This window comes from Cantharellus anzutake (assembly GCF_015039405.1).
Source record: "Cantharellus anzutake strain C23 chromosome Unknown EI90scaffold_114, whole genome shotgun sequence".
Classification (NCBI taxonomy): Eukaryota; Fungi; Basidiomycota; class Agaricomycetes; order Cantharellales; family Hydnaceae; genus Cantharellus; species Cantharellus anzutake.
In genome coordinates this window covers 805-28,135 of record NW_024067064.1, presented here as the reverse complement: position 1 = coordinate 28,135, position 27,331 = coordinate 805, and the positions used below count along the sequence as shown (strand labels likewise).

Here is a 27,331-nt window from a genome sequence, read left to right as displayed (position 1 = left end):
GCTAGTACCCAGTTAATAAATGCAGGATCACAATGGCAGGGACTGATAGGCAAAATGGTCAATCAAGACCAAGGCCAATCATGATTTGCATGACTTATGCAGTATAGTTTGCTGCATAATAAATTTCAGGTGGTGGATGGGGCTTATCAGGAAAATGGTACATCTTATCCTTAAACTGTTAGAACGGGGCAAGGGCTGACAATTTTGGAGTGGAACCAGAGACTTAGCAAGGAGGGACCTTGGCCTCAGCAACTCAAGGGGAGCGCTGTGCCATTGCTGTTTGTCCATTTGGCCCTTAATTCCAGAAGTGATGAGTGAGAAGTCTCTAGGGGCACTTCTAGTCAAATTTAGACTGAGGGTCTAATCAAGTATGTACAAGCGCCTGTATATAATGGGGAGACGAAAGCACAAGGAAATCAAAGGGGGTCCAAACCAGAACAAAGGTGTCTGAACAGAGACAAAGGGAGTTACAGAAGTGGAGCAGTACCAAGGCAGGAGGATGAGGTGAAGTGGGGTTGATGACAACTGGCTAAATGGAAGGAAGCAGTGGTCCAAATAGGGATGAGGGGAAAGTGCGAAAGATACAGTACAAGTGGCAAAAGTGCTGAGAACGTTCCGTAAAGCTTGGAGGTAGTGGAGCTTATGGAGGTTACAGAGACAGAGTTGGAAGTCCAAGGGATATTGGCAATGGAGTTTATGCAAAATGAGGTCACCAATGCAGTGGACTTAACCCGAGGTGGAGTCAAAGTCCAATGTTGGAACCATGATGGGATCTCAGAGCGAAGGTATGGGGTATGGGACTGTGGTGGAAGGTTGTAACTTGGCAGAGGTTGGCAGAAGAGGGTCAGAGGGAGAGGAGTGATGAGAGGAGCAAGGTGAGGAGTGAGGTCCAGTTCGAAGGAGAGTATCTGTAAGGGATTAACCTTACTTCACTATAATTCTGATTATAGTGATATTTATATTATGTTGCATCACTATAATTCCCATTATAGTGATGTGTTTATTTCTTTATTTATTTGTGCCGAGATATGTAAATTACATATATATACCTCGGAGTAGTTGTAAAGGCCCGGTAGCCTTTTACCTCTACCCCGTTGAATATACAGCTCATTAAAGCTTATGTTTAGACGGACCTACTGAGGCCTGAGGTGAACAGGGGAACGGAACGTTACCGTCCCCAAAATAGTAAGCAACCTTTCAGTATCGGAGTGGACAGGGGTAGGGTAGGACTCCAGAGGTGGTAGAGTGGAGGGTCTGGAAGTTGGATTGGGATCAGGTTTGTATGGATATGACATAAACTCAAAGTAGTATCCTTTGGCTTGTATGAACTAACATGAGAAAATTAATTTCTTCACAATGATGCTGGGTGCTCACAATCTGAGGTGATAGATGGTGAGAAAAGAGCAGGAATGCCTGATTCTTCAATCCCCTCAGCAAACTCCCTTGATCTCCACAGGCAATTGTGCCATCATCAGTGCCCAGGAAAGTGAAGCAAGGCCAAGAAGATCATGGTCACTTTGATGGAGGGCTGAGGGACTATACTTTGGCTGTTTTGTAAACTTGGTGTGACCTAACTTCCTGTTATGATGAGCCCCAACACTGATGCCAAAAGCACAAAGCTGGCCAGGATGAGAAGGCTGTCATAGATTTAGAACCCCATCTCATAAGTAAGTTTTAGCTGCAAATTTAGTTTTCAGAAATTTATGATGTCAGCTTACTGCGATTTAGAACAATATGTGATGATTCTGCATCCAGCACCAGCCACTCATCTTTATTCTCCCCAACATAAAATTTTTTCTTGACAGTTTCAGCATCTTCAGTACAGCCTCCATTAGCCTCAAATACCCAGTGATGAGTCATGCATAGCTTGAAGCATGCATCACTGGTTTCATCAAAGTCAACCAGGTGGACCTTGATACCAGGGACACTGTTGGGCTCAGTCATTTGAGCAAGAGTTTGCCACTTGCCAAGCTGGAGACCGTTGGCCTAATACCAGATTAGCTAGACCAATGGCACAGAATTCTGCCTTACCAAGCTAACTTTTGAACAGTGTGAGGCTCTGCTTGACTCAAATGAATCATAATGCTCCACTGCTTGCTGGAGGAGAGGCAGCATTGAATGCTCATCCAATGCCTTTGCATTTGTCCTAACGACAGCAAGGACCTGTTCCTAGGTACAGATGAATTAGGCAAACACAGCATTAGCAATCACAAAACAGACCGCTACCTTGGAAAGCCCGTTTCCTTTCCCCAATTTGTCGATGAGCTGATTCCAGTGGAATTCAAGCTCCATTATCTGCTTTGCATTGAGAACTTGGTGGACCTGCTTGCTGCATGAAGTTAAAGCCTGTGTGACTAATAAAATAGCATGACTTCAGGTATATAATGCACAGGTAGCTGCTACATACCTCCTGAAGCAGCCTTGTTTGAGGTACGAGGCATAGCAATCACTAGGTTGCAGAGTTGTGGGAGAAGTGATCTCGATCACAATCATGATCAAAATTCCCACAGTCACCTGATTCAGGTGATGCCTGTACTGACACCCTGCCCACCTGGTGCATGGTACATACCTACCACCACCCCACCAATACAGGTACCCACCCAGTAACAATCTAGCCCAGCAACTCCAAAGAATAACAGTCCAACGACAGCTACTTTCCCTGTAAAAAAAGGACAACACTGGCAGCGTTTGAACCAACCTGCCAAACATCCATCATTTCAGTGCCCTCTAGCCATTATACTAATGCACCCTGCTGATATCACTCATAGAAATCCTACATTGTACTCATAACCAGCCTGTCAGCAATACCCAGCTTACTAAGCATCATGATTAATATGAATTCCCATCAATTTCACTGAAAGTATGTAAAGTATTTAGAGTATGCAAAGTATACAATAGCGAAGCATGCAAATGCACAAAGTGGAAATGTGTGAAGTATGAATTGACCCAAAAAGATCCATTGGTATTTTTTATCGGTAACTCATTCCATAGATGTCTGCAAAGTCTGCAAAGTCTGCAATCTATGCAAAGTATGCAATCTATGCAAAGTCTGAATTGAACTATGGGAAATTGCCAACAGGGAGCTGAGGAAAGTGTGGGAACTAAGAAGAGAAAAATTGTGCAAGGTGGCTTTTAAGCCATCCTCAACTGCATTCATCAACATGGATGCCAAAAGTAGAAGCATTGGGCAATCCTTCATGGAGATGCCTGTGTGCAAGATGTATAGTCCGATTGTCATATCCATACAATCCCGACCTCCACTCCGGGCTCCCAGAACTCCGAACTCCGACTTCCGGAGCCCTACTTCCCTTCCATCACCTTCTCCTTGCCGACTCCCAAGAGGTTATCCCACCTCCGGCTCGGACACCACCTTCGGTCCGACCCCAACCTCAACACCTTCCAGACGAGTACGCAAAACCTATGCTCCCAACTCCGGACCTCTGCTCCGGTATCCCGTTCACGTCTCGTCTCCGGAACCTCTGGTCTTAGCTCCGACCTCGGACTTTGACCCCACCTCCGCTTATACCCATTGTATTGGTTAGCTCATTCCATTTAATTACGTTTGCCAATATTCCGGAGTTTAACCTCCGAGTTCGGACTTTCCGGACTTACTCCGGACCTTGCAACTATTGCATTGTCCATTTCAATTCCGCTATTCTCCCTCATTCCTATTTGGGCTGCTGCTTCCTTTCTATTCAGTCAGCTAGCCATTCCCGACTCCCATCCTCCTTCCTTCCTTCTTGGGCCTTGGCCCTTCATTCCTCCCTTGGGAAACACCATTGAGTCAAACACTTGACCCTCGGTGTTGTTCCTCTTTCCATCTCCCTTTGTCTCCTTTTGTCCTACCCTTGTTCCTTTTGATTCCGGACCCCTCCTTATATACAATGTACCTAGTAACTTGTAACCTCAGTCCGAAATCGACTTGAATTCCCCCCAAGAGACTTTCCCTCTGCTAGATCCGAAATTAGGGACCCCCAGGACAACCAGCAATGGCACAGCGCTCCACCTGAGTCGCTGAGGCTGAGGTCCTTCCTTGCTAAGTCTCCGATTCCATTCCGGAGTCGTCCGAATCTGCACGTTCTAACACCGATGGACTCAATGAATGGTCCACAGTGTACCAAGAAAACAAGGATTTCAACATTTTCAGTGAATAATATCTGCGGATTCATTGTCACCTATTGTCCTAGATACCCCTCCTATGTTTATATATTTTGTTTCAAGTCTTATTTGACCACCCAGGCCCATTATTTCCAAATTAGGCATTTGGCCTCTGTCAGGGACGCATCCAGGGTTGAGGCGGTCCAGGTGTAGCACCCAGTGCTGAGGACCTTGCAGGGGGTGGATCAGGCATGCGTACTGGTGGTGTCATATCCATCCCTGGCCATCGACTTACGATCCCTCCGATCCCTCCGGTCTACTTCCGCTCCTCCTTCACTAACCTCGGAGCTCCCATATTCCGCAATCCCCTTGGTACCCCTCGATGGCCACCACCCCCTCCTTTCAATTTATTACCTATGCCTCCCTAAGTACGGAGCCCCAAAGGCTTCCGGACAGCTCTGACGTCCGCTAGCGCACTCCCGCCTCCACTGGACAATACACTTGCTTGCCCTGCAAAGCCCACCTTCAGGCCCATCCCTCCTTTCCGTTTCTGGGTTATCGCCTGCCTTTCCGTTAACCCTGTAACCCGACTCATTGGTAATATTCAATCGGCTAATGTCTAACCCCGTTAGCTCCGCTCCGCTCGGCTCCGCCATTTGCGGACCCACCCTCGCTGTAACTATATATACTTAACTTGTACATAGGTTACACTCCAGTAATAAAATCAACTAGAGTTTACCCCCTTCAGTTCTGGTTGCCAGTTAGTAAGTTAGGGCACGGACGTGTTTACTTGGCACAGCGCTCCTGGCATAAGTCGCTGAGGCTGAAGCCCTCTGCCACGGAGACACTCCTTCGTCTCGACCAGGTCTCTGACAGGTGGGCCCGATATGGGACAGCTGTCCCTGGCCACTCAGACTGAAGTGGAAAAGGTGAGAAGGTTACTTCTTCAGTTCCCACTTCAGGTACATTTATGTACATGCGGCTTAGGTCACATGATGGATGCCACGTCATCCTCGGAGGCAGCTGCAGCCACCTGGGTGTCCCCGTGGGGGATCCCAAGAGCATCTGCTGCAGGCATGCATGCTGGGCACAGCAGGAAGCCATCTGGGGTGTCTGGGCCAGACAGGTTAACAGTACAGTGATACAAGGGAAGGTGGTCTGTGTAAATAGAAGGAATAAACAGGAAGAGAGTGATGGGAAGATTGAAATAAGGAGAGGGAAGAAAGAAAGGAAAGAAAGAAAGAAAAGAAAGGAAAAGAAGAGAAGGAGGGAAGAGGGAGGGGGCACCGGGTGGAGCCAGGTGAGCGGGTGTGCCCTGACAACCTCCAAGTTTTCCCCATATTTCCATCAGTTCTCCACCAATATGGACAAATTTGGTATTGTTAGAAAGCTCTCATCAAGGACATTCTGCATGATGAAATGAAATTTTGGAACATTTTATCTACAATCCGCGGATTTCTAACCACCAGATATGGATTCTGTTTGAAACCTCTAAATATCTGATCCGATCCACTAGGAGCCATAGCAGCCAGGTGTTGATTGGTGTTGATATTTGGGCAATGCATGGCAGGAGAGCTACCTGCCAAGTGTGAGAAGTGTCGGTGACACCCATGGTTGAGGCAGAGATTACCATGCACCACACATCAGCAAAAGTCCGTTATGCTCCGGAGCATCAAGAGTGGCTGGAGCATGTGGGAGACAAAACAGCAGATTGGGCACTCCTGGAGCCAATAGTGTTCTCCTGGGAGGGGGTTCAGGAGCAGCTGGGAGTGGTGAGGAGTATGTAATGTGCCAGGAGCAGTGGGAGGGAAATTTTGGTCTCTAAAAAGTTGAAAAAAAAAATTTAGGGAAAAATCAAAAAAAAATTCAGGAACTATAGTGCCTTTAAAGTGCTTTCAGGACATATAATTATTTGCAAAATTGAGGAAGAAATGATGGAGAAAAATGGAAAATACTTTCGGAGACCCGAGAAATAATGAGAACTGAATTGATGGGAAAGTCTGAAAATTGAATAGGAAAGTGAGGGGAAGCCTTGTAAGCATTGTTATTTTCTGCTGTTCTGATTTTTCCTGATTGTTCTTGGTCTCACTCCCAGCTGCTCCTGGACCCTCCCAGGAGCTTTCAGGAGCTTCCTGGAGTATTGAGGAGCAGCTGGGAATGAGACCAAGAAGAATCGGGAAAAATCAGAACAACAGAAAATAACAATGCTACAAGGCTTCCCCTCACTTTCCTATTCAATTTTCAGACTTTCCCATCAATTCAGTTCTTGGGTCTCCAAAAGTATTTTCCATTAGCTGCTCCTGGACCCTCCCAGGAGCTTCCAGGAGTATCCAGGAGTATCCAGGAGTATCCAGTAGCAGCTGGGAGTGAGACCAAGAACAATCAGGAAAAATTAGAACAGCAGAAAATAACAATGCTACAAAGCTTCCCCTCACTTCCCTATTCAATTTTCAGACTTTCCCATCAATTCAGTTCTCATTATTTCTCGGGTCTCCGAAAGTATTTTCCATTTTTCTCCATCATTTCTTCCTCGATTTTGCAAATAATTATATATCCTGAAAGCACTTCAAAGGCACTACAGTTCCTGAATTTTTTTTTTGATTTTTTCCCTAATTATTTTTTTCAACTTTTTAGAAGTCCCTATTTTTCAAAATTTCCTCATTTCCCTCTATATCCCCCCTCATTCCCCCCCTCATTCTCCCCTCATTCTCCCCCTCATTTCCCCCCCTCATTCTCCCCCATTTCCCCCTCCCCCATATTCTGCCAGCCCGAAAGTGATTAAGTTGCCAGATTAATCATATATCAGGCCATAAATTTTGATTGTGTATTGGTGAGTCTCAGTGTCCTTGATATATAGTAAAGTGTTTGATCTAAATGTTAAGCAGTGTCTTGTTGTGTTAGTCTTGTGGTAGGAGGTATTCATGGGGGATCTTCCCTCTTTTTTTTTTCCTTTTCATTTTCAAATGCTCCAGGAGCTCCCAGAAGCTTCTCACCCCTATACACTTTGAAGCATTTAAATTGTATTTACTGGATATGTTTGTGCACAAAGCAATGCTCCAGGCCCTCCTGGGAGTGCCCTGGAGTACCTAGCCAACTCCGGAGGAAATGGGCTGTTCCTGGACCGGCCAATCTCCTCCTGATTCTCCCAGTGCTCTCGATACTCTGGAGCACTCAGGAGCATAACAATTTTTTGCTGATGCATGTGCCACATTGCCGTTGATATCTTATGACCAGAGTGGTTTGCATCCCCGCTATTGGACTGAACAACATTGCCTCTAGGATGAGAACCCACCTTGCCGTGGCCTAGAGGCTCCCCCAGCACCCAATGTGGTTAGCTGGTTATGGGTCTAAGAGGTTCTCTTTGCTGCGATGGATAATGGCATAGATGGCACCCACACGTTTCGTTATCCTGCACTGGCCTTTATCATTCTTCTGCACCGTCTTTCTTATTCACCTTCCATTTTCTTTCCTTCTCGATTGCAGGGTTTAGTGGTTGAGTGGCCTGCGTTCACCCCCACCGATGGATAATGGCATAGATGGCACACGTTGCGTTATCCAGCGTTGGCTCTTTTTCATTCTTCTGCACCGTCTTTCTTATCCACCTTCCACTTTCCTTCCATCTCAATTGCAGGGTTTAGTAGTCGAGCGGCCTGCTTTCATCCTCCATCCATTGCAAGCGATAACGTTGGGGGGTCTCTGAAACACGCGGTTCCCGCATGGGTGCCTAACGGTTTTAGCTCCTTTCGTTCCACAGAGCTGGCGCGGTTCTCCAACAAATCAAGAGACACTTTTTTACGTCCGGCCAACAATTTTAGGAGCCGTCACACCCCTACCGCTGCGGTTCTCCAACGCATCAAGAGGCACGCTTAGCCGCGTTTGGCCAACAATTCTCGCACCGATCCCCTGTAGGAATCCCTAGATTCCGAACCCACGCATCCCTGTGGGTGGTGGTTGCAAACCTCAATCGCATAGGAGCATGGTTGCATCTCTTTTGACCTCAATGGGAATAGGGTCCTCATCCCGGAGAAGATCATCCTTGGGGGGGGGGGCAGATTCTTCCTTTTGAGGTGAGGGGAGTGGTTCGTCAATGCGCTTATGCTCCAAATCAAGTCTGGGGGCGATGTCAGATCCACCATCCACTGCAATCCGACAATACAAATCTTCTGGCTGCCCATTGTTCCACCTCCCTCTGGGGAACCGGTGTCGGTTGAGGCATGCGATCCCTGGTTTATGAATGTGCTCCAGGATCGGATTGACCCGCGCGCCACGAACAGCTCTTACATCCTCTTCTCGTCCGTCCCCATCAGAGCTGTATGAAGGGATTTTGCTTCGTATTCCTTTACAATATCCATTTTGTGACCGAGGCACTGCTAATGCAGGTGCGCTGGGTGGTCCCTAATAAGAGACGAAATGCAAACAGTCAAAGGTAAGGGAAAGGGGGAAGGGGAAACAAACCATAGTGTGTGCCTGCAACCTCTTCATCCTTCGCGTGTCTATCAGGGGACTCTTGAGCATCGCGCTCTTTAGCACTGAGGTTTTGTTGCGTGACTGCTGGGGGATGTGGAGTTCAGCGGGTTCGTTGGACTCAATGGTAACCACTTTGTTCGGACGTGGAGCGGAACCGCTTGGACACTCTTGTGTCACCCATATCCACACATGGGGAGGCTAAAGACTGCATCATCCTTGGCGGGCTAGATGCTGGCATCCTGAGCGAGGATGAAACTTCTAAGGAGAAGTGTGTGGTAAGATGGCAAGATTCATAAATAGTTTTTTCCGTTCCGTCTTTCTTTCTTTCTCGCATTTATTCCCTTTCTTCCTCTCTCTTTGTTAGTCTCTGTCTTGGTGGCTAGGTTGCATTTGGAATAGGTGACATGCAACAGCTTGGTCCAATTTAACATCACCCAATGGTTTCCGCTGATCTTCCAGAGTTGGACCCTGGGCACAAAGCTTTGTTGAGGCGTATGGCATTGCTGTACCTCTCGCGGCATTGCGGTTTTTCATGTGGTCTGGTATTCCGCCATCGCACTAGCACTGGCACCACACACTCCCTCTCACACTGTCATCGATCTGAATATCGGGAATGATGCATGCCGATCTGTCGCGCATGCATAAAAAGGTGCATGGGCATTTTTTCAGCAGCGCCTCACTGCTCCACATCACCCGGCTTCCCAAAATTTCTACGATGGATTCTTGGCTGGGGCCACGAGTCCCTAGATGGATGAATTGATACCAGTGCATAACTCGCCGTCGTACGTACGACCTAAAGGGAGGCTGGTCACCTGCCTAGCATGATGCTTACGACCGCCTCAGCGATATTTCATCACATAAACTCCTCAAACGCCTTGACAACGGTTTCGATCATTGATTATCGAAAGTGATGGAACGAGCTTGGTGAACATAGCTCGCTGGATTTCCAGTGTCCACGAGCAAAGCTGGTGCTTCACCGCACGGTCATTAGCGGGGGTCAGATATATAGTTTACCTGATAAATTGATCATGTGTCTGTTTTGTGGATCGTCAATTGAATTTATATTCCATATTAGTCCTTGACGACGTCAATATGTTTTTTTTTTTTACATATGTATTGATTTCGTTCGGTGACATTGCCTCCAACCTCCGTGTTCCGGCCTGGCCCTCACTCTCCTTCATTACTTAGACTGAAACCCACACTCGTTTCACCGCCTCTTCTGTTCTGTGTCAACACGTACAAACCCTCTTTGTTACTGATATTCATTCACTTTCATCCCCGTCATCAACCATGTTCAGTCTCGCTCTCGGTGCCTTCCTAGCAACTTTGTCACTACTCGTCAACAGCGGAGTCCATGCTGCTCCTACAACTTACTTGACTGAACGTGCCCCTTCGGGGTCCAAAAGTAAGCATTCCCCCCCTTCACTTTCGTCGTAATTGTCTTGCGACTGTTTTCTGATAATTCTCACCAACAGAGTAACGTATCCTTCTCACCGCTGCCTTGCACGATAGTTAACATCCGCGTAACAGAGCCATAGCGTCTCTCTTTCAATGGAACTGGGTCTCGGTTCAAAACGAATGCTCCTTCCTCGCCTCTGCAGGATATGGATACGTCCAAGTCTCGCCCACTCAAGAACACATTACCGGTAACTCATGGTGGACCGATTACCAGTGTGTTTTCTTCTTCTTCTTCTTCTTCTCTCCGTTGGCTTGCTTTGCATGTTTGAATTTGCGGCGGGCATCGCACCGTGAGCTGCGACTCGGTCTTCCCTGCCTCCGTTCGTTCATTTGAAGGCTTCCACACACCTTCGAATTCTCATATACGCTGATCAGAACCTTCATATTTCAAATTCGTTCTTCATCACTCAATATGGGAACCGAACCTCTCCATATGCTAATGACAACCTTTTCGTCCATTTCAAAACAGAGCGGTCTCTTACACCATCCAATCGAAACGAGGCTCCCGTGCCCAATTCGCAACGATGGTGAGCGTGTGTAATGGGGTGGGAGTGCAAGTGATTGTGGATGCTGTTGTGAACCACATGGCTGGTGCGTTCGTTGTTCCTAGGTGTCTGCAATTGAGTCGCGTGTGTGCTGACTCGTGTGGGATTCGTGTTTAGGAATCGATTCGGGATCGGGCGTTGCTGGTCATTCGTTCACGCATTACAATTATCCAGGGACGTATGCTCCAACGGTGGGTGCTTCACTTTCTAAACCCCTTGATCGGACATGTAACGTATGACGTGATCGTTTAGGACTTCCATTATTGTGGTAAGTTTTATGTACGCGACGCCACTCGCAAGCCAGTTCCATCTTATACTCAAACTTCTTTTCGACGAGTGCAGGAACGCCGAATAATGCTATTGGTATGTCTCTATTCCCCTCTTTTTTGGAGGGTCATGGCTTATTTCTTTCTGTGCGAACGTAGTGGATTGGAACAGCGAGTTCCAAATTGAGACTTGCCAACTGGCCAACCTTGCTGAGTGCGTTTGTTTACTCCAATCCCGTCCTTATCTTTCGCATCCTCATGGAACCAAAAAAACATACGCTAGTCTCAACACTGAATCGGAGAAAGTCCGTGCGAGGCTTGCCGCTCATTTGAATGATCTCTTGTCACTCGGAGTTGGGGGTTTCCGTATTGATGCCGCAAAACGTTAGTCTCAATTTCCTTCGCGTTTTCATCCTCATAACGCATTTTTGCCCATCCCTATCCTCAACACCGACATGCGCCACTCATTGACATGATCGGATTTGGAACAATGAAAATTAGACATTGCACCTGCGTCCCTCTTGAACATTTTGAGTCGACTTTCGAGGAAGGTGTATGTTACGCAGGAGGTTGTCGATACCAATGGTGTTTATATGAATAAGCATAAGGATGCGGGAGATGTTCAGGTGTATGTGTTTCATCATCTTTCCTTTCACTTTTCTTTCTCTCCTTTTTATACTTTCTGCCATCTCTCCGGATTTATGCTATACACCTAGATATTCACTTTCTTTTTTTCTTTTCTCTAGCTTCGGATATGCTTATGCTCTCAAAGCCGCCTTTCTTGACTCGGGCATTGCTGGATTGAGCGATCTCAACAGTCGAGGATGGCCCGATAGTAGACTGGCGAACGTTTTTGTGACCAATCATGATACAGAGCGTGGAGGTTCTTCGTTGAGTTATACTTCGGGGAATGTAAGTACGAGTTTCTGTTTACAGGTTGGGATTAATTACAACTTTTTATGTGCTCAGAACGTATATACCCTTGCGCATGTGTTCTCGCTTTCTTATCCGTAAGACCTCCTTGATTATAGCCGGTGCGACATTAGACTGATCCTTTGTGATGTTGTGCTGTGTTTTAGCTACGGCACACCTACGGTTCATTCGGGTTATGCCTTCAGCTACTCCGATCAAGGTGCTCCGAATGGGAGTGCGTACCTTTCTTTTTTTACTCCTCCGTACGAAGGGACGGTGGTTAACTCCGTTGTACATTAGATCATGGAACGTGTACCGCTAATGGACCTTCTGGGGGCTGGTACGTCGTTCTCTATTTTTTGCTCCACTGTGCAGAGCTATTAAACTCCTTTTTTTTTGCGTTACAGGGAATGTCAGCATCGCTGGACGGTTATTGTAAACATGGTCAAGTTCAATAACCAAGTCGGTTCCGCCGCGTTGAACAATGTACAGAAGGGCAATTCCCAGCAGCTTGCATATGGACGTGGTAAGTATTTCTTCGGCTATTTGGTATCTCGGATCTCAACTCCGAACTTTTTTCTTCTTGGTGATGTAGGTTCGGCGGGACATGTGGCGATTAATAATGCCGACTCTGCGTGGACTGTCACCCTGAGTACGAACTTGGCAAATGGCAAGTATTGCGATGTTGTTAGAGGGTCTAAGGGTGGGAATCGATGCAATGGCCCTTCGTACGTTTCTTCTCCTCTTGTTGCGCGCGGCGGATGCTGAGCTTCGTTGTCCCTCCGGGGGGTTATTAGAATCACGGTGAAGAACAGAAGCTTCAAAGTCACAATTCCTCCGAGACAGGCTATGGCTATTCATGTCGGTGCTCAGCTTCTTTAGTTAGGAAGTTAGGTATTCTTCCGTTGGTTATTTGTTATAAGGACCCTATTTTGGGGTGACTTTCTCTTTTTTCTGCTCTTACTACATATAAACCAACCTTCCGGTTGTTTTGTTCTTCCTTTCCGTTCCGTTTTCTCGTTTCACTGTTCGGCTACGCTCGTTTGGTACATTGATCGGTTTATTTATTGGGACCCTACAGGGGATGTTATGCACTCACAGTGCAGTCCTGGTGTATTTTCTGTGGGGTGCGTATTGGATGAACAATTAAGACTTGTTTGCTTGAACCTGGGCTGACTGATGATGGTGGCAATCAATATACATTTACTCCTGCTCACCCAACTTACATGTTGATCTTCTACCCAAACCAGTTGTATAAAGGGCTCCTAGCTGTCCCCATGCTTCGGACAAGAGAATGCCTGGTGGGGCCAGGGGTCTGGATCGCAGCCTTATGCGGTGAGGGTATAATCTAGCAAGTAAGCGGGGCGTGGGTGATCCGTTGGTTGATCGAGGTGTCGGGGACACGCGCGCGGCAAGCGTCGAGACTCAAGAATCGGAGGGCTGATCGGCGAGGACTGAGTGCATTTGGCACCCCGCGTTTTTATTTTTCAGTTTTGGTTAGAGACCGGGGATTAGCTTGCAGGAGGATGGAGAGATGGGGGCGGGGAGACTTGTCGATTCCTCAACGTCATTCCACACTCCCTCATTCTCCAAACAAGGGGAGTCGACGGGAAGAGTGATGATATCTACCATTGACCGATAGATGGGCGAGTCCCTCAAACGTTGAAGTGAGACCTACGGAGGAATGACTAGCCATGCAAGCGGGTTCTGCGACTGCGTAGCATATGGGGTGTAATAGTGTGATGCCCCTTTCTTGCTCAAGGGTTCAACAACGAGGGATTATTGTTTTGAGATTGGAATCGGGACTTAGTGCTAGGGGTTATATTCATTTAATTAGGCAGAATTATGTAATCCTGCCAACCAACCGTTCAGAAAAATATACCCAGGAGGTTGTGCAAGATAGCGCAAGCACGTCCGAGGCAGGACTCGCTTCGTTACGCATAACGTCCTCGAATTTCGGCTTATTGAGTATACAAATCAAGTCACGTTGACAGTTTGAACTTGCCTGTTGTTCTCACGAGTCAATTTATGTATTTGTTTTACCTGTCAATGATCATCATCAACATTTCTATTTTTATTTTACATACATACTGATACTCTATTGTTCGTTCGGTGGCATCCTCCCGGCCCCGGCCTTGCCCAGCCTCGCACTCGCTTTTCTTCAACCATCACCGACTCCAAACCACACTCTTTTCCAGTGCCTCTTGTACCAGCGGCCGTCTTTTCTCTCTCTCTTTCTCTTAAACCTCTTTCACTTTGATCCCCGTCATCAACGATGCTCGCCAATACTTTTCTTCTGGTGGCGTTGTCATTACTTGGCAACGACGGAATCCATGCTGCTCCTACAACGTACTTGACTGAACGTGCTCCTTCGGGTGTTAAAAGTTAGCCCCTTCTCCCTGTTGTTTCGCCCGTTCTTGAAAAATGACCGTTTCTCATCCCACAGAGTAAGTAATGTAACTTTTTTCACTTCCCTCCCGCCTCTGCCATGCCCGACGGCTAATCCATAAACCATCCACGTAATAGAGCCATAGCATCTCTCTTCCAATGGAATTGGGTCTCAGTTCAAAACGAATGCTCCTTCCTTGCCGAGCAAGGATATGGATACGTTCAAGTCTCGCCCACTCAAGAACACATTGCCGGCGATTCATGGTGGACCGACTACCAGTATGTCTTCTCTGCCATTCGTTGATATACTCGCTTCCTGCGCCCTGTCGCATTCCCTTCGCATTCAATTCCGTGGTCTCTGTGCGCTGATGCACAGGTTTTTCTTTTTCTCTCCCGAATTCGTTTCTCCCTTCGCACCTAATGAACTCTGTGCTGATGACAACCCTCTTGTTAATTTTAAAACAGAGCAGTCTCCTACACCTTGCAGTCGAAACGAGGATCCCTTGATCAACTCACGCAGATGGTGAACGTGTGTACTGGGTTGGGGGTGGGGGTGATCGTGGATGTTGTTGTGAACCACATGACTGGTGCGTTCGGTCGTTCGTTCTCGTGTCTGCGGTGTGTGCTAATTTAATTGGGATTTAGGAATTGATGGGGGAACGGGTGTCGCCAGTCATACCTTCAGCCATTATAATTATCCGGGGACGTATGATCCAACGGTGGGTACCCAGCTTTCTAATCCTTCTATTAAACACATAACAATCGACACGATCATACCATCGTTTAGGACTTCCATTATTGTGGTAAGTTTGACGCACCCAACGTCTTGCGCACTTTACCTTGTACTAAAATTTTTGCTCCATGGCTTTTTTGATGAAATGAAGGAACGCCGAATAATGCCATCGGTATATCTTTGTTCCCCTCCTTTTTTAGGGCTATGTTCGCTGATGGTTCATTTCTTTCTGTACAAATGTAGAAGACTGGAATAACGAGACTCAAATCGAGACTTGCCAACTAGCCAACCTTGCCGAGTACGTCGCTTGTTCTAATTCCACCCTAATTTTTTTGACATCCTTATGAAACCCAAAAAAACCAGTCTCAACACCGAATCCGAGAAAGTCCGTACGACACTTGCCGCTCATTTGAATAATCTTTTGTCAATTGGAGTTGCAGGTTTACGTATCGATGCTGCCAAACGTAAGCCCAATTTTTTTTCATCCTCATTATCCCTTACTCTTCCCCCATGGGCCACTCGATACCATGATAATTCCGAACATTTGATTTATCGAAAAAAAAAATTGGGACAATGAAAACAGATATTGCACCTGCGTCCCTCTCGAATATCTTGCGTCGACTTTCAAAGCCGGTATATATTACGCAGGAGGTCGTCGATACGACTGGTTATTATATGAACATACATGAGGATGCAGGGGATGTCCAGGTGTGCGTGTCAAATAATCTCGTCTTGCCACTTGCTTCTGTTTTGTTCCACGCTTTCTGCAGCGTTCCGAATTTATGTGTCCAGTCATTAACTCCCTTTTCTTCCCCCCCTAGCTTCGGATATGCTTACGCTCTCAAAGATGCCTTTCTCAGCTCAGGCGTTGCTGGGTTGAGTGGTGTCAACAGTCAAGGATGGCTCGATAGTGGATTGGCGAACGTGTTTGTGACCAATCATGACACTGAGCGTGGAGGTTCTTCGTTGAGTTATGCTTCTGGGAATGTGAGTGTATCCTGTATGAATTTCTGATCACAGGGTGGATTTTGGGGATTCCTCGTCGTTAAAGATATTACTTCGCTTAGAATGTGTATACCCTTGCGCATGTGTTTTTGCTTTCTTATCCGTAAGTCCTCTTTGCTTCTAGCTGGGATGGTGGTCGACTGATAAGGGATTCTTTGTGACGTCGCACTGTGCTTAGATACGGCACACCTACCGTTCATTCGGGGTACACGTTCGGCAACACTGATCAAGGTGCTCCTAATGGGAGTGCGTGTCATATTTTGTTTGTTTCCTATGTGAGGAAGGTGGTTAACTCTCCCATCGTGCATTAGATCACGGAACGTGTGCCGCTAATGGACCTTCTGGGGGCTGGTATGTCGTGCTCTTTTACCTCTGATTTTTTTTACTCCATTGTGCGGAGCCATTTTAATGTTTTCTTCCATCCGTCGCAGGGAATGTCAACATCGCTGGACGGTCATTGTGAACATGATCCAGTTCTATAACCAAGTCGGTTCCGCGACATTGAATAATGTGGCAAAGGGCAATTCTCAGCAGCTTGCATATGGGCGTGGTAAGCGGCTTGGTTATTTGAGATTTCAGATCTTATTAAATTTTTTGTGGATTGATATGTAGGTTCGGCGGGACATGTGGCGATCAATAACGACGACTCGGCGTGGACTGTTACCCTCAGTACGAACTTGGTGGATGGCAAGTATTGCGATGTTGTTGAGGGGTCTAAGAGTGTGAATTCGTGCACTGGCCCTACGTACGTCATTTTCACACTCTTTTTGCTACAATGCTGAGTGCCAATCGTTGGCCCTCTTTCGGGGGATGAATAGAATCACGGTGAAAGGTGGAAGCTTCCAAGTAATGGTTCCTCCGAGACAGGCTATGGCTATTCATACAGGTGCCAAGCTTTAATCAGGAGATATTCTTGCATTGGCCGTTTGTTACAAGGACTCTCTTTTGAGGACTTTCTTCCCTTCCTTCCCTTTTGCTCTTGCCTAGGACTATTACAAATGAAACTTCTGGTAATTCATAGATTCCCATTTTTCTTATTCTTTCATTCTTTTTGCTCTGTTTCCAGGTTTCACTATTTTGCCACGCTCATTTGGTAAACTGATCACTACATATGTTGGGACCCTAATAGATGTTACGTACAAATAGTTGCAGTCTTTGGTGTTTCTGTTGTGGGATGCGTTGGACAAATATTAGGACTTGTGTGCTGCATGTGATATGGAAACTTGGCTGACTGATGGTGGCAAGGATTTTGAATATACGTTTGCGCCTGCAGCGTTTTGATTGCGGAGAGCTTCTGGGAAATAGCGCGTAATTTCCCGCATCTGATGTTCCGCGCGGTGAGTGTAAAACGTCTTGATACCGGATTAACACTTCATGTGGGGCCGATAGGTCGGTCCCAAGCCGGCTGTATTGAACGCTGCTAGCTGCCTCCACACTTTGGAAAGAGAATATCTGCGGGACGAGGCATGGGGGATCTGGTTCGCAACCTTATCTTACGGGGTACAATCTGGCGAGTAAGCAGGGTTTGGGTGGCCTATTGGGTGAGGTGTTAGAGGCACGATCGATCGTCGAGGCTCAAGGATTTGACTAGCAAGGGCTGAGTACTTTCGACACTCCCGTTTTGCGTCTTCTTGGTCTGACTTGAAAGGGTGATTGGATGAGAGAGCTTGTAGAGAGGCAGAAAACTGAGGGACCTCATGATTCCCATCGTCACTCCACCTTCTACAAACACGAGGGCCAATCAACGGGGAAGAGAGACCATCCGCCCCCAACTACTTTGCAGAGGATTGGTATGGAAGGAACCTGAGTTGGGAGGCAGTCCTAGCTAGGAGATTTTAATGGGTTACGGCAGACCTGGCCAGAGAAATAGCCATCGAAAGGATATCCTTAAGGTTAAAAGTGCCAGTGGGTGTAAGTTGTTAAAACAAATGCACCTTCCGGAGGGACAACCAGCCAAGCGGCTTCTATAACCACACAGTGGCATGCAGGTACATTAAGATGTCTCTACCCGAGTGTTCAACAAGAATTGTTGAGATTGGAAGTAGAGAATGTCAGATAAAACAAATGTGTTCCGGAATAAGGCACAAAAAAGCTCCGAGAGAATCTTCAATTGGAGGGCTGGTGGGGTTCGCGACCAGAAAATTCGCAGACTCATCATTAGTGGGACGGCGAAAACAAAAACCAAGCGGTTTGATGCGAATGCTATCAACGACCACTAAAATAAAAGGGGCAAGGAATTCTGAATACAGGAAGGGCAGTCCAATCCCACTGCAACAGATGCTGCAACCAATCGCTCAACCCACTTTCCCCTAAGATTCGATTTCAAGGAGTGTCCCTATGAGGTATGGGACGCACAAAAAGTTGCTTTGGTTCTGAAGGTGAGCACTTTCACTTTGGCAGGGAATACTTCACACCATAGAATATCTGCCAATCTGCGAAGGCGGTGGCTGCAGAAAAACACATTCGAGAATGTTCACGTCAAAGACGGAGGGACCAATGTCACGAGCAGAGTGTTGCGAGGAAGCGCTGAACTCCGTGGAGTGACATTACGAGCTGCGGATCGAGGTCTGGCCTAGCGGCATTAAGAGTTGAGCATAGATCAAAGGCGGTAACGCCATGAGCCTTGGAAGTCAAACCCTCCTACGCGTCATTTATCCGATGAATCCCAACGAGATGGCGAAAATCGAAGCGAGCGGCGTTGAGCATGGGACGTGCATAGGAACTCGCTCTCACAGCAATGACAATAAGCATAAGGCCAGGAACCGGACACATCACTGTAGTTCTCACGGGGCTCACACACACCTCACACATACAAGTCAGGAACCCAGAATATGACGTCCGACGAGGAATAAAATCAGGACATACACTTCACGCAGATATCAAACGGTGGCGCAATGTGCCTTTCAGCGCCTAACTGACCGGATGTAAAAAAATGTGAAGCGCTTGGCACTCGGTTTCAATTTATTCATTGTTGAAACATCCGTTCGTTTATCTCTCGCCTCAAGTTGCCATATCGCTTGGGCCCGCTGATTGTGCTGCACCCATGTCCCATATCCAATCTCAAGCTGGGCCATCAACCCCCACCACCTTAAATCACAGCCATAGCAATCATGGACATCACTCGTATTATCAGTCTCAGCTCCATCATCAGCACCAGCCGTCACAACAGCACCAGCAACCACAGCACCAGCAACAACGAGTGCAGCCTCAGCCTCAGTCAGAGCCCCAGTACCCTCAGACAGCCTCGCAAAGTCAGCAGAACGATGGTACTTGCTACTACTTTGTCTGAGTGACGTGATCCAAAATATGGTTTTTTTTTGAAGCTAACGACTGGAGTCGATCCCTTAAGCGACTAGCTAAATCAGCCGAGCTCAAGTTAGTAATTCATAATCGATTCGCTGGTTTTGCCCATGAATCGTTTGAGTAAGTTTATGTATTGACACCCGACGGTTCAACCTCGGTTTAGGAAGCATGCCTTGACTCTCCAAATGCATACTGCTCATGTCTTGTCGGCCCACGAGGCTCTTCAAGTACGAAATGCAACTATCGAAGATATCAAAGCGCAGAAGAACTGGCTTGAAAGGTTTGTTCCTGCACCCCTGCATCCCATATTTCAACCGAACTTTGACCCCTTACACCCCTGGTCTCAGTGAAAGGACTAGTTTATTGAGCCAACTTCAACAAGTTACTGAGGACCGTCAAAAGGTATTTGTCGCGAAAGCTCACGTTGGGGGCCCTCAAACCATTTGTTTGAATCATAGGCGGACGCTCTGGAGGCTCGCATGCAGCAGGAGTAAGCACCGAAGTCGTTCTGCCTGGACAGTGCTAAGGGCGTCTTCACCTAGACGAACTGAATTCCAACATAAGATTCAAAGCATCAAAGAAGGTGAATATGCCGCACTAAAGCAGCAAGTTGACTCGCTTCGAGCAGAGCTCGGCATGACACCCATTCGTTCATTACAATCTCTGCTGGACGAGAAGTCAGCTGCGTGAGTAACATATTACTTATCCATCACTCATTCTCGGCACTGCTAACCTCATGCGGTAGTTACCTTCAGAATCGCCGCTTAGAGCAACAAGCCCAACAGCATCCTTCCTCCACTTCACAAACACAACCCTCGGTCCCCACCCCCGCCACCGGTTCAGGTTCATCACAGCCTGGTGCGACTTCCTCTCCATCTGCGCACAAGAAGAAGGGCCGTCCTCCTAAACACCCCCGTCCAGAAGGCGATGACCCCCCCAAGGGAGCAGCCACCGGTACCTCTACAGTCGCTTCATCTACAGCTGTAGCAGCCTCTGGTTCCACCGGTGCTTCTGCTACCGGCGCAACAGGAGACAATCCTCCACCAAGAAAGCGCGGGCGACCGAAAGGAAGTAAGAACAATCCCGCACTTAAGGAGGCGAGGGCTGCTAAGGCCGCTGCCGCAGCGGCGGCTGCAGCAGCGGCTACAGCAGGTAATGGAAGCAGCTCGGCCGCAGGGTCTTAGGTGATTTTAGCTAGGTCGGGCACGCCGGTAGCGGTATCATCCGTCGTGATTTGTTCATTCTGTATCTTAGTAGCTTTAAATCCTTAATGTAAACGGTTTGCATGTGCTGATAAGGAGGTGAATAGACATGAGATTAGAGACGGAAGGAATGAATGTCACAAGCGGGAACATAGAATAGAGAATGTAACGAATGGCCAGGAAGGAGGATTCTCAAACCGGGCTCATTGCGCAGGAGGCGGGGAGGGATTGCCAGCGGCCTGGTTTTTGAGCAGCAATAACTGCTTTGATCTGAACGCTTCGTAGTGGATCAACGCAGTCGTCTCGATGAGGTCCTGCAGATGAGTGCTAAGGAAACGAGAATATAAGTAGAGAGCCCAGGAATCGTTGGGGTAATGTAGTTTACCGCGTAAGGAAGTTGCGGAGGTAGACGAACTCGCAATGGCTCTCGTCTTCGACGTTGATCACACCCCAGCGGTTCTTGCGGCCACGAACGGCCTTGCCATCGATGATAACATTTCTTTCCGATCCCACAACAGCAAAAGGAATGATGTCCTTGGGGAAGAGATGAGTAATTGCCTCATTTTACCTAAATTAGCGCTTACCCGGATACGCTCATTAAGCTGAGCTTCCTCTTCATCATAATCATCCGTATTATCGAAAGGATATAACTTAATGTTGTGATAAACCAATTCTGCCCGTATCCTTTCCTTGAACTTGAGCCGCTCCTCGAGAGTAAGCGAATCTGCCTTGGCAATGACAGGAACGACGTTAACAACTTCGCTCAACTTCTTCATCACAATCACATCGATAGGGCGAAGCGAGTGGCCAGTGGGATTGATGAAGAAAAGACAGCAGTGAATGCGAGTGTCTTGAATGTAACGGTCGCGTTGAGCAGTCAGCTCTTTGCGGAGGTAAGAGGAGTGTTGGTCCTAGTGGGTAAAAATGGGATGAGACGGCTGAACACCCTCATACTTGTGGCTTGCGAACCTTGATGTACTTCACAATAGGGTCCCAGCTGTACGTAACAACATGTTAGAATTGGAAGAGCGGAAAACGAGCTGTTGTACAGACCAGCCTTCGTTGTTAATCTGGTCGCCATAGCCAGGGGTGTCAACGATGTTCAGACGGAGTTTAACGCCATTTTCCACAATTACTGAGGGGAATGAATCAGAACCATCAAACTGGATGTCGGTAGAAAACTAACCATGACTAACAGCCTGTATCTCGGTCGTCTGCCTAATGGGCTCGTCATGTTCCAAGCGACCCTTCGAGTCAATGAGGTGCGACGCGAATATCGTGTTGATGAGGGTGCTCTTGCCCAAACCCGTCTGACCAACAACGATGACGTTGAACTGGAACCCGCGCTTAAGGAGCTTGTGCTCGATTTGACGGGTAATAGTATCGAACCCAACATAGCTCGACGCGCGGATTTCCTCTACTGCTGCTGCTGCCATCGCTCAAGAATGTTCGTCAGAGAGACAGCGTTCGGACAAATCACGAATTTTGAAGTGGCGGTAGTTGCCGGGATAAGATCACGTGTGGATCACTGTTCATTGTTTAGAGCAAAATTATCCTGTGTACTATTCTGCACCATAGTAATGCATAAGCTGGGTTATCCTTTGCCCCTGAAAAGCCCTGAGCAGGCGCCGGTTTAACTTATGGGTGCACGCTTTGTTGAAGTGGCATTCCGATGTCACCACGGTTATTGTTCCCTTTTATGGGAAGCTTTATTGCTTTAACGCTTTGGCCTTTGTTCCTTTGCGCCACACAGAAATGTATATAAGTGTGCTCCATCATGTACTTTATCTATGATAACATCTAATGACACTGTGATATCGTGCTCAGAGGATCGGGCTGCAATGCCGCGATTATAACACGCTTTCCTTTGTTCTTTGTTTACTCCTTTCATTCCTCAATATGTCTTGTGTGCACGCAGGTGACACAAGCGATTAGTGGGGCAACAGTCCCGGCAAATGCCAGAACCTCTGGAATTGAAGGCGACCCGGTTAATTTACAATAGGGAGAAGGAAGGAGGAGGGTTTCGCAAACAACAAGGTGTCAGGGACCGGTCCGGGGTCGAGAGCGTCCGGGTATATCGCCCGGCACTGAGGGCCCGGTGGGGTGTGAAGCGGGCGCGTATGGTAACGGGTCCGGTGCAGGCAGATGTCCCTGAAGTGGGAATGGTGAGAAGAAGACTGCTTCTCTGGTTCCCACCCCAGGTATGTTTATATACATGGTGCTCAGGTCACATGAGAGTTGCCACGTCGTCCCCATGCACAGCCCCAGCCACCCGGGTATTCTGTCATGACCGACAAATCCCGGGGCTCCATCAGCAGCGAACCAATGCCGATAGGCGAATCCGCCGACCCGAAACCCATCCTAACCAGTCCCCAACCCCTGTCTGGCCCCCTGCCTTACTGCGTGAGACTTGGCCAAGAATCAGAACCTAGACCCTGCCGGTATTCTGACCTTACCTCCAGTTCCTGAGCCCTTGGCGCTCCCGGCATTCAGTCATGCCTGCCTTGTCTCCATCTGAACCACACTCATCGCTTCCTGCTATGTGGTCACAGCCATGCCCCGCTTCCGTCCACTCCGCACCCTCTGCCCACTCCGCACCCTCTGCCCATCTCTGCACCTTCTGGCCACTTCTGGTTGCCCTTGACACCTCTGGTCAGGTCAACACTCCCACTCCCCTCTGTACCTCTGTTGGCCTTCATGCTGTCCTTGTGTGACAGTGCTGGCAGATCAACCTCTGTTCGCGGACTTGTGTCGGCACCGCACCGACCCCGCTTATTTGCGGACTTGTATCGGCGCCGCGCGCTGACCTCCGCTTTTCCTCTGGCCATTTGTCACTTGGCAGCTTATCATTCATTCCTTGCCGAGTGCCATTTATTGTTTGCTTCCCTGCCAATATCGGCATTTGATCCCCTCTTTATTGGCACTAGGTTATTGATCTCATTCAGTTATTCATCAATAACCCTTGCCACTTATTGTTTATTGATCTGTTCCTCGTTTCCAGTTCCCGGGCTCTTGTCCTTATTTAGTTTGACAATTCCCGCTTATCTCCGCGCCGGACCGTGCCGGACTGACCGGCCTTTCTATATTCCCTCTTGCCTATTTATATACCTTGTAAATACTTTCGGGGACCCCAGTCTGAAATCAACTAGAGTACCCCCCTGTCTGTTCTGAGTCTCTCCTTCTGCAAAGGGGGCTTCCCCCTCTGAGTCTGTGCTTGCGGAGTCCGTGCTCCTTCTATAGGTCCGCTCCGCCCGCAAGTCTTGTTTGAAGTCCGCTGTGAGTGTCAATCCGTAAATACGGGATCTCCCCCAAACGTCAAGCTCAGGGCACAGCGCTCCACCTGAGTCGCTGAGGCCGCGATCCCACTCTGCTAACCTTGAACAGCACTTCCGGACGCGCCGCATATTTCCGCCCGCATATCCGCGTGCGCGCTCCAACAGACCTCTGCATCACCTCCGACCTCAACTCAGACAGAACCCAATCCATCGTCTATCTGTCTTCTGACAGTCTGCCAGACTCCAACAATATTCCCAGTCTCTGACAGCATCCCAGATCTCTGACAGTATTCCGACTCCGACAATAATCCCGTCTCTGACATATTCCCATGGGGGATCCTGAAGGGATCCGCTGCAGGCGTGCATGCTGGGCGTACCCGGGGGTTGTCCAGAGCGTCCAGGGCTGGGTGCGTCATGCATGGGTTGTGGGTGGGTTAGTAGTACATCGATCAAGGAAAGTCATCCATGTAAATAGAAATAGGAAGAATAGAGAATGAGACAGAGGAGAAATAAGAAGAGGGGGAAGTGGAGGGAGGAGACAGGAAGGGGAAGAAGGGGGTAGCGGGTGGGGTGGAGCTGGGTGGGGCGGGTGTGCCCTGACACAAGGACAATGAGCAATAAGGAAAGAAAGACAGAAGTTACAGAGGGCAAGGAAACAACCGAAAAAAGGAAACCTAGAAAAACCTAAGTAAGCAATCGGGATCCCACCCACCGAGAGTAACTGAAGGTCACAACACCTCCCCCCTCAGCGAGACCGAAAGGCTTACTGGAAGCAAGGAAGACTGTTAGAATGCGGGGATTCGGACAACTCCGGAATGGAATCGGAGACTTAGCGTGGAAGGACCTCAGCCTCAGCGACTCAGGCGGAGTGCTGTGCCATTGCTGGTTGTCCTAGGGGTCCCTAATTTCGGATCTAGCAGAGGGAAAGTCTCTTGGGGGGAATTCAAGTCGATTTTGGACTGAGGTTACAAGTTACTAGGTACATTGTATATAAGGAGGGGTCCGGAATCAAAAGGAACAAGGGTAGGACAAAAGGAGACAAAGGGAGATGGAAAGAGGAACAACACTGAGGGTCAAGTGTTTGACTCAATGGTGTTTCCCAAAGGAGGAATGAAGGGCCAAGGCCCAAGGAGGAAGGAAGGAGGTTGGGAGTGGGGAATGGCTAGCTGACTGAATAGAAAGGAAGCAGCAGCCCAAATAGGAATGAGGGAGAGTAGCGGAATTGAAATGGACAATGCAATAGTTGCAAGGTCCGGAGTAAGTCCGGAAAGTCCGAACTCGGAGGTTAAACTCCGGAATATTGGCAAACGTAATTAAATGGAATGAGCTAACCAATACAATGGGTATAAGCGGAGGTGGGGTCAAAGTCCGAGGTCGGAGCTAAGACCGGAGGTTCCGGAGACGAGACGTGAATGGGATACCGGAGCGGAGGTCCGGAGTCAGGAGCATAGGTTTTGCGTACTTGTCTGGAAGGTGTCGAGGTTGGGGTCGGACCTGGAATGTTCCGGAGTCGGACCGAAGGTGGTGTCCGAGCCGGAGGTGGGATAACCTCTTGGGAGTCGGCAAGGAGGAGGTGACGGAAGGGAAGTAGGACTCCGGAAGTCAGAGTTCGGAGTTCCGGGAGCCCGGAGCGGAGGTCAGGATTGTATGGATATGACAGCCCAAGGAGGAAGGAAGGAGGATGGGAGTGGGGAATGGCCAGCTGACTGAATAGAAAGGAAGCAGCAGCCCAAATAGGAATGAGGGAGAATAGCAGAATTGAATGGAGCAATGCAATAGTTGCAAGGTCCAACGTAAGTCCGGAAAGTCCGAACTCGGAAGTTAAACTCCAGAATATTGGCAAACATAATTAAATGGAATGAGCTAACCAATACAATGGGTATAAGCGGAGGTGGGGTCAAAGTCCAAGGTCGGAGCTAAGACCAGAGGTTCCGGAGATGGAGACGCAAATGGGATTCCGGAGCGGAGGTCCGGAGTCGGGAGCATAGGTGTTGCATGCTCATCTGGAAGGTGTCGAGGATGAGGTCGGACCCGGAATGTTCCGGAGTCGCACCGAAGGTGGTGTTGGAGCCGGAGGTGGGATAACCTCTTGGAAGTCGGCAAGGAGGAGGTGGCAGAAGGGAAGTAGGACTCTGGAAGTCAGGTTCGGAGTCCCGGGAGCCCGGAGCGGAGGTCGGGATTGTATGGATATGACACCGTGCACTGATCTATCAGATACAGGTGAGTTTAGGGCTCTTAATCAGGATAGTCACAGATACTCAGAGTGTGCTAGAAGGTTGGCAATTACTCTGGCAGCTGCCCTGCCACCAGAATGATTGCAAACAATCTGATGGGATGTGACCCAATGTTACCGGAATGTTCGCAAACATCTGGGTAACATTTGATCCCATGTTACCAGAATGTTCATGAACAGCTGGGTAACATTTGATCAAATGTTACCGGAATGTATGCGAACAGTGTCAGAGACCAGGTTCGAGACGAAGGAAAGTCTCCGTGGTGGAGGGCTTCGGCCTCAGCGACTTATGCCAAGAGCGCTGTGCCTAGTAACATGTCTGTGCCCTAACTTACTAACTGGCAACCAGAACTGAAGGGGGGTAACTCTAGTCGATTTTATTACTGAAGTGTAACCTATGTACAAGTTGGATATATATATGGTTACAGTGAAGATGGGTCCGCAAATGGCAGAGCCAAACGGAGCGGAGCTAACGGGGTTAAACATTAGCTGACTGAATATTACCGACGAGTCGGGTCACGGGGTTAACGGAAAGGTGGGCGATAACCCAGAAACGGAAAGGAGAGATAGGCCTGAAGGTGGGCTCTGCAGGGCAGGCAAGTGTATTGCCCAGCGGAGGTGGGGGTGCGCTAGCGGACGTCGGAGCTGTCCAGAAGTCTTCGGGGCTCCATACTTAGGGAGGCGTAGGTAATAAATTGAAAGGAGGGGGTGGTGACCATCGAGGGGTACCGAGAGGATTGCGGAATACGGGAGCTCCGAGGTTAGTAAAGAAGGAGTGGAGGTAGACTGGAGGGATCGGGGGGGCCGGAAGTCGATGGCCAGGAATGGATATGACAAACAGCTGGGTAACATTTGGCCCAATGGTACCAGAATGTATGCAAACATCTGGGTAACATTTGACCCTATGTTACCGGAATGTTCGCGAACATCTGGGTAACATTTGACCCAATATTACCAGAATGTTCACAAACATCTGGGTAACATTTGACCCAATGATGTTACCGGAATGTTTGCGAACATGTTGGTAGTTTGGAACCAATGTTGTGACACGCCACAGTATGTAAATGATGAAATACAACATACCTCTCTGAAACATTCCTTGTACTGCAAAGCAATCTCGTCGAACTTGGCCAGTAGCCCATTGGTCATGAGGATCATGTACCATCGGTGTTACGGATACGGAGTCTCCAACAACCATATCCATCGCATGGTCAAAGACTTCCCCTCTCTATCGCTCCTCCCCTCTTTCCCCTTTCCGTCCTCTATCCCGCTACCCTATCCTCCTTACCTGTTCTACCCCTTTCCCCCCTCGTGCAAAGCTTTCCCCATTGGGGTTTTGGTGCTGGCCGAGGTTGTTGTGTTTCGCGGGATTTCCCGCGACCTTACCATTTGTAGATAGTCACGCGTCATGTACGGAAACCGCCGAAGGCGGTTCCCGCTAACTAA

General features: G+C 48.3%; 8 protein-coding genes across 8 annotated transcripts; 4 read left to right on the top strand and 4 right to left on the bottom strand.

Moving 5' to 3' along the window:
- Positions 1-1,133: 1,133 nt before the first annotated feature.
- On the bottom strand, positions 1,134-2,441 carry EI90DRAFT_3134148 (uncharacterized protein; the record flags this gene model as incomplete). The annotated part of the gene is made up of 6 exons (XM_039064637.1): positions 1,134-1,318; positions 1,375-1,413; positions 1,719-1,986; positions 2,032-2,169; positions 2,227-2,354; positions 2,408-2,441. 6 exons carry the CDS (start codon positions 2,439-2,441, stop codon positions 1,134-1,136), a joined length of 792 nt encoding a protein of 263 aa, XP_038909258.1.
- A 5,487-nt stretch (positions 2,442-7,928) lies between these two features.
- EI90DRAFT_219679 (uncharacterized protein) lies at positions 7,929-8,734 on the bottom strand. Its single transcript, XM_039052676.1, has 2 exons — positions 8,554-8,734; positions 7,929-8,493 (listed from the first exon to the last, which is right to left on the bottom strand). Exons 1-2 carry the CDS (start codon positions 8,611-8,613, stop codon positions 8,059-8,061), a joined length of 495 nt encoding a protein of 164 aa, XP_038909257.1. The 5' UTR covers positions 8,614-8,734; the 3' UTR covers positions 7,929-8,058.
- A 1,121-nt stretch (positions 8,735-9,855) lies between these two features.
- Positions 9,856-12,628, top strand: EI90DRAFT_3021466 (glycoside hydrolase family 13 protein; the record flags this gene model as incomplete). Its single annotated transcript, XM_039057657.1, has 16 exons — positions 9,856-9,970; positions 10,167-10,236; positions 10,493-10,614; positions 10,686-10,759; positions 10,821-10,836; positions 10,911-10,931; positions 10,994-11,048; positions 11,118-11,218; positions 11,336-11,462; positions 11,581-11,746; positions 11,804-11,844; positions 11,914-11,981; positions 12,047-12,086; positions 12,154-12,272; positions 12,342-12,474; positions 12,544-12,628. 16 exons carry the CDS (start codon positions 9,856-9,858, stop codon positions 12,626-12,628), a joined length of 1,353 nt encoding a protein of 450 aa, XP_038909256.1.
- Positions 12,629-13,834: 1,206 nt separating this feature from the next.
- On the top strand, positions 13,835-17,114 carry EI90DRAFT_3002828 (glycoside hydrolase family 13 protein). The gene is made up of 16 exons (XM_039056352.1): positions 13,835-14,131; positions 14,273-14,413; positions 14,600-14,721; positions 14,780-14,853; positions 14,922-14,937; positions 15,019-15,039; positions 15,111-15,165; positions 15,231-15,331; positions 15,451-15,577; positions 15,689-15,854; positions 15,935-15,975; positions 16,051-16,118; positions 16,184-16,223; positions 16,304-16,422; positions 16,485-16,617; positions 16,691-17,114. The coding sequence occupies exons 1-16, from the start codon at positions 14,022-14,024 to the stop codon at positions 16,770-16,772; spliced, it is 1,416 nt and encodes a 471-aa protein (XP_038909255.1). The 5' UTR covers positions 13,835-14,021; the 3' UTR covers positions 16,773-17,114.
- Positions 17,115-18,099: 985 nt separating this feature from the next.
- Positions 18,100-18,752, top strand: EI90DRAFT_3085862 (uncharacterized protein). Its single transcript, XM_039062164.1, has one exon. The coding sequence runs from the start codon at positions 18,531-18,533 to the stop codon at positions 18,705-18,707; it is 177 nt and encodes a 58-aa protein (XP_038909254.1). The 5' UTR covers positions 18,100-18,530; the 3' UTR covers positions 18,708-18,752.
- A 442-nt stretch (positions 18,753-19,194) lies between these two features.
- EI90DRAFT_2944073 (uncharacterized protein) lies at positions 19,195-19,865 on the top strand (the record flags this gene model as incomplete). The annotated part of the gene is made up of 4 exons (XM_039055306.1): positions 19,195-19,251; positions 19,343-19,455; positions 19,523-19,583; positions 19,671-19,865. Coding segments are annotated over 4 exons (426 nt in total), but the record flags the coding sequence as incomplete, so codon positions are not given.
- Positions 19,866-20,580: 715 nt separating this feature from the next.
- Positions 20,581-21,813, bottom strand: EI90DRAFT_3021463 (septin ring protein; the record flags this gene model as incomplete). The annotated part of the gene is made up of 6 exons (XM_039057656.1): positions 20,581-20,704; positions 20,763-20,911; positions 20,962-21,288; positions 21,347-21,374; positions 21,431-21,512; positions 21,564-21,813. 6 exons carry the CDS (start codon positions 21,811-21,813, stop codon positions 20,581-20,583), a joined length of 960 nt encoding a protein of 319 aa, XP_038909252.1.
- Positions 21,814-24,979: 3,166 nt separating this feature from the next.
- On the bottom strand, positions 24,980-27,034 carry EI90DRAFT_3134143 (uncharacterized protein; the record flags this gene model as incomplete). The annotated part of the gene is made up of 2 exons (XM_039064636.1): positions 24,980-25,354; positions 26,969-27,034. 2 exons carry the CDS (start codon positions 27,032-27,034, stop codon positions 24,980-24,982), a joined length of 441 nt encoding a protein of 146 aa, XP_038909251.1.
- Positions 27,035-27,331: the final 297 nt, after the last annotated feature.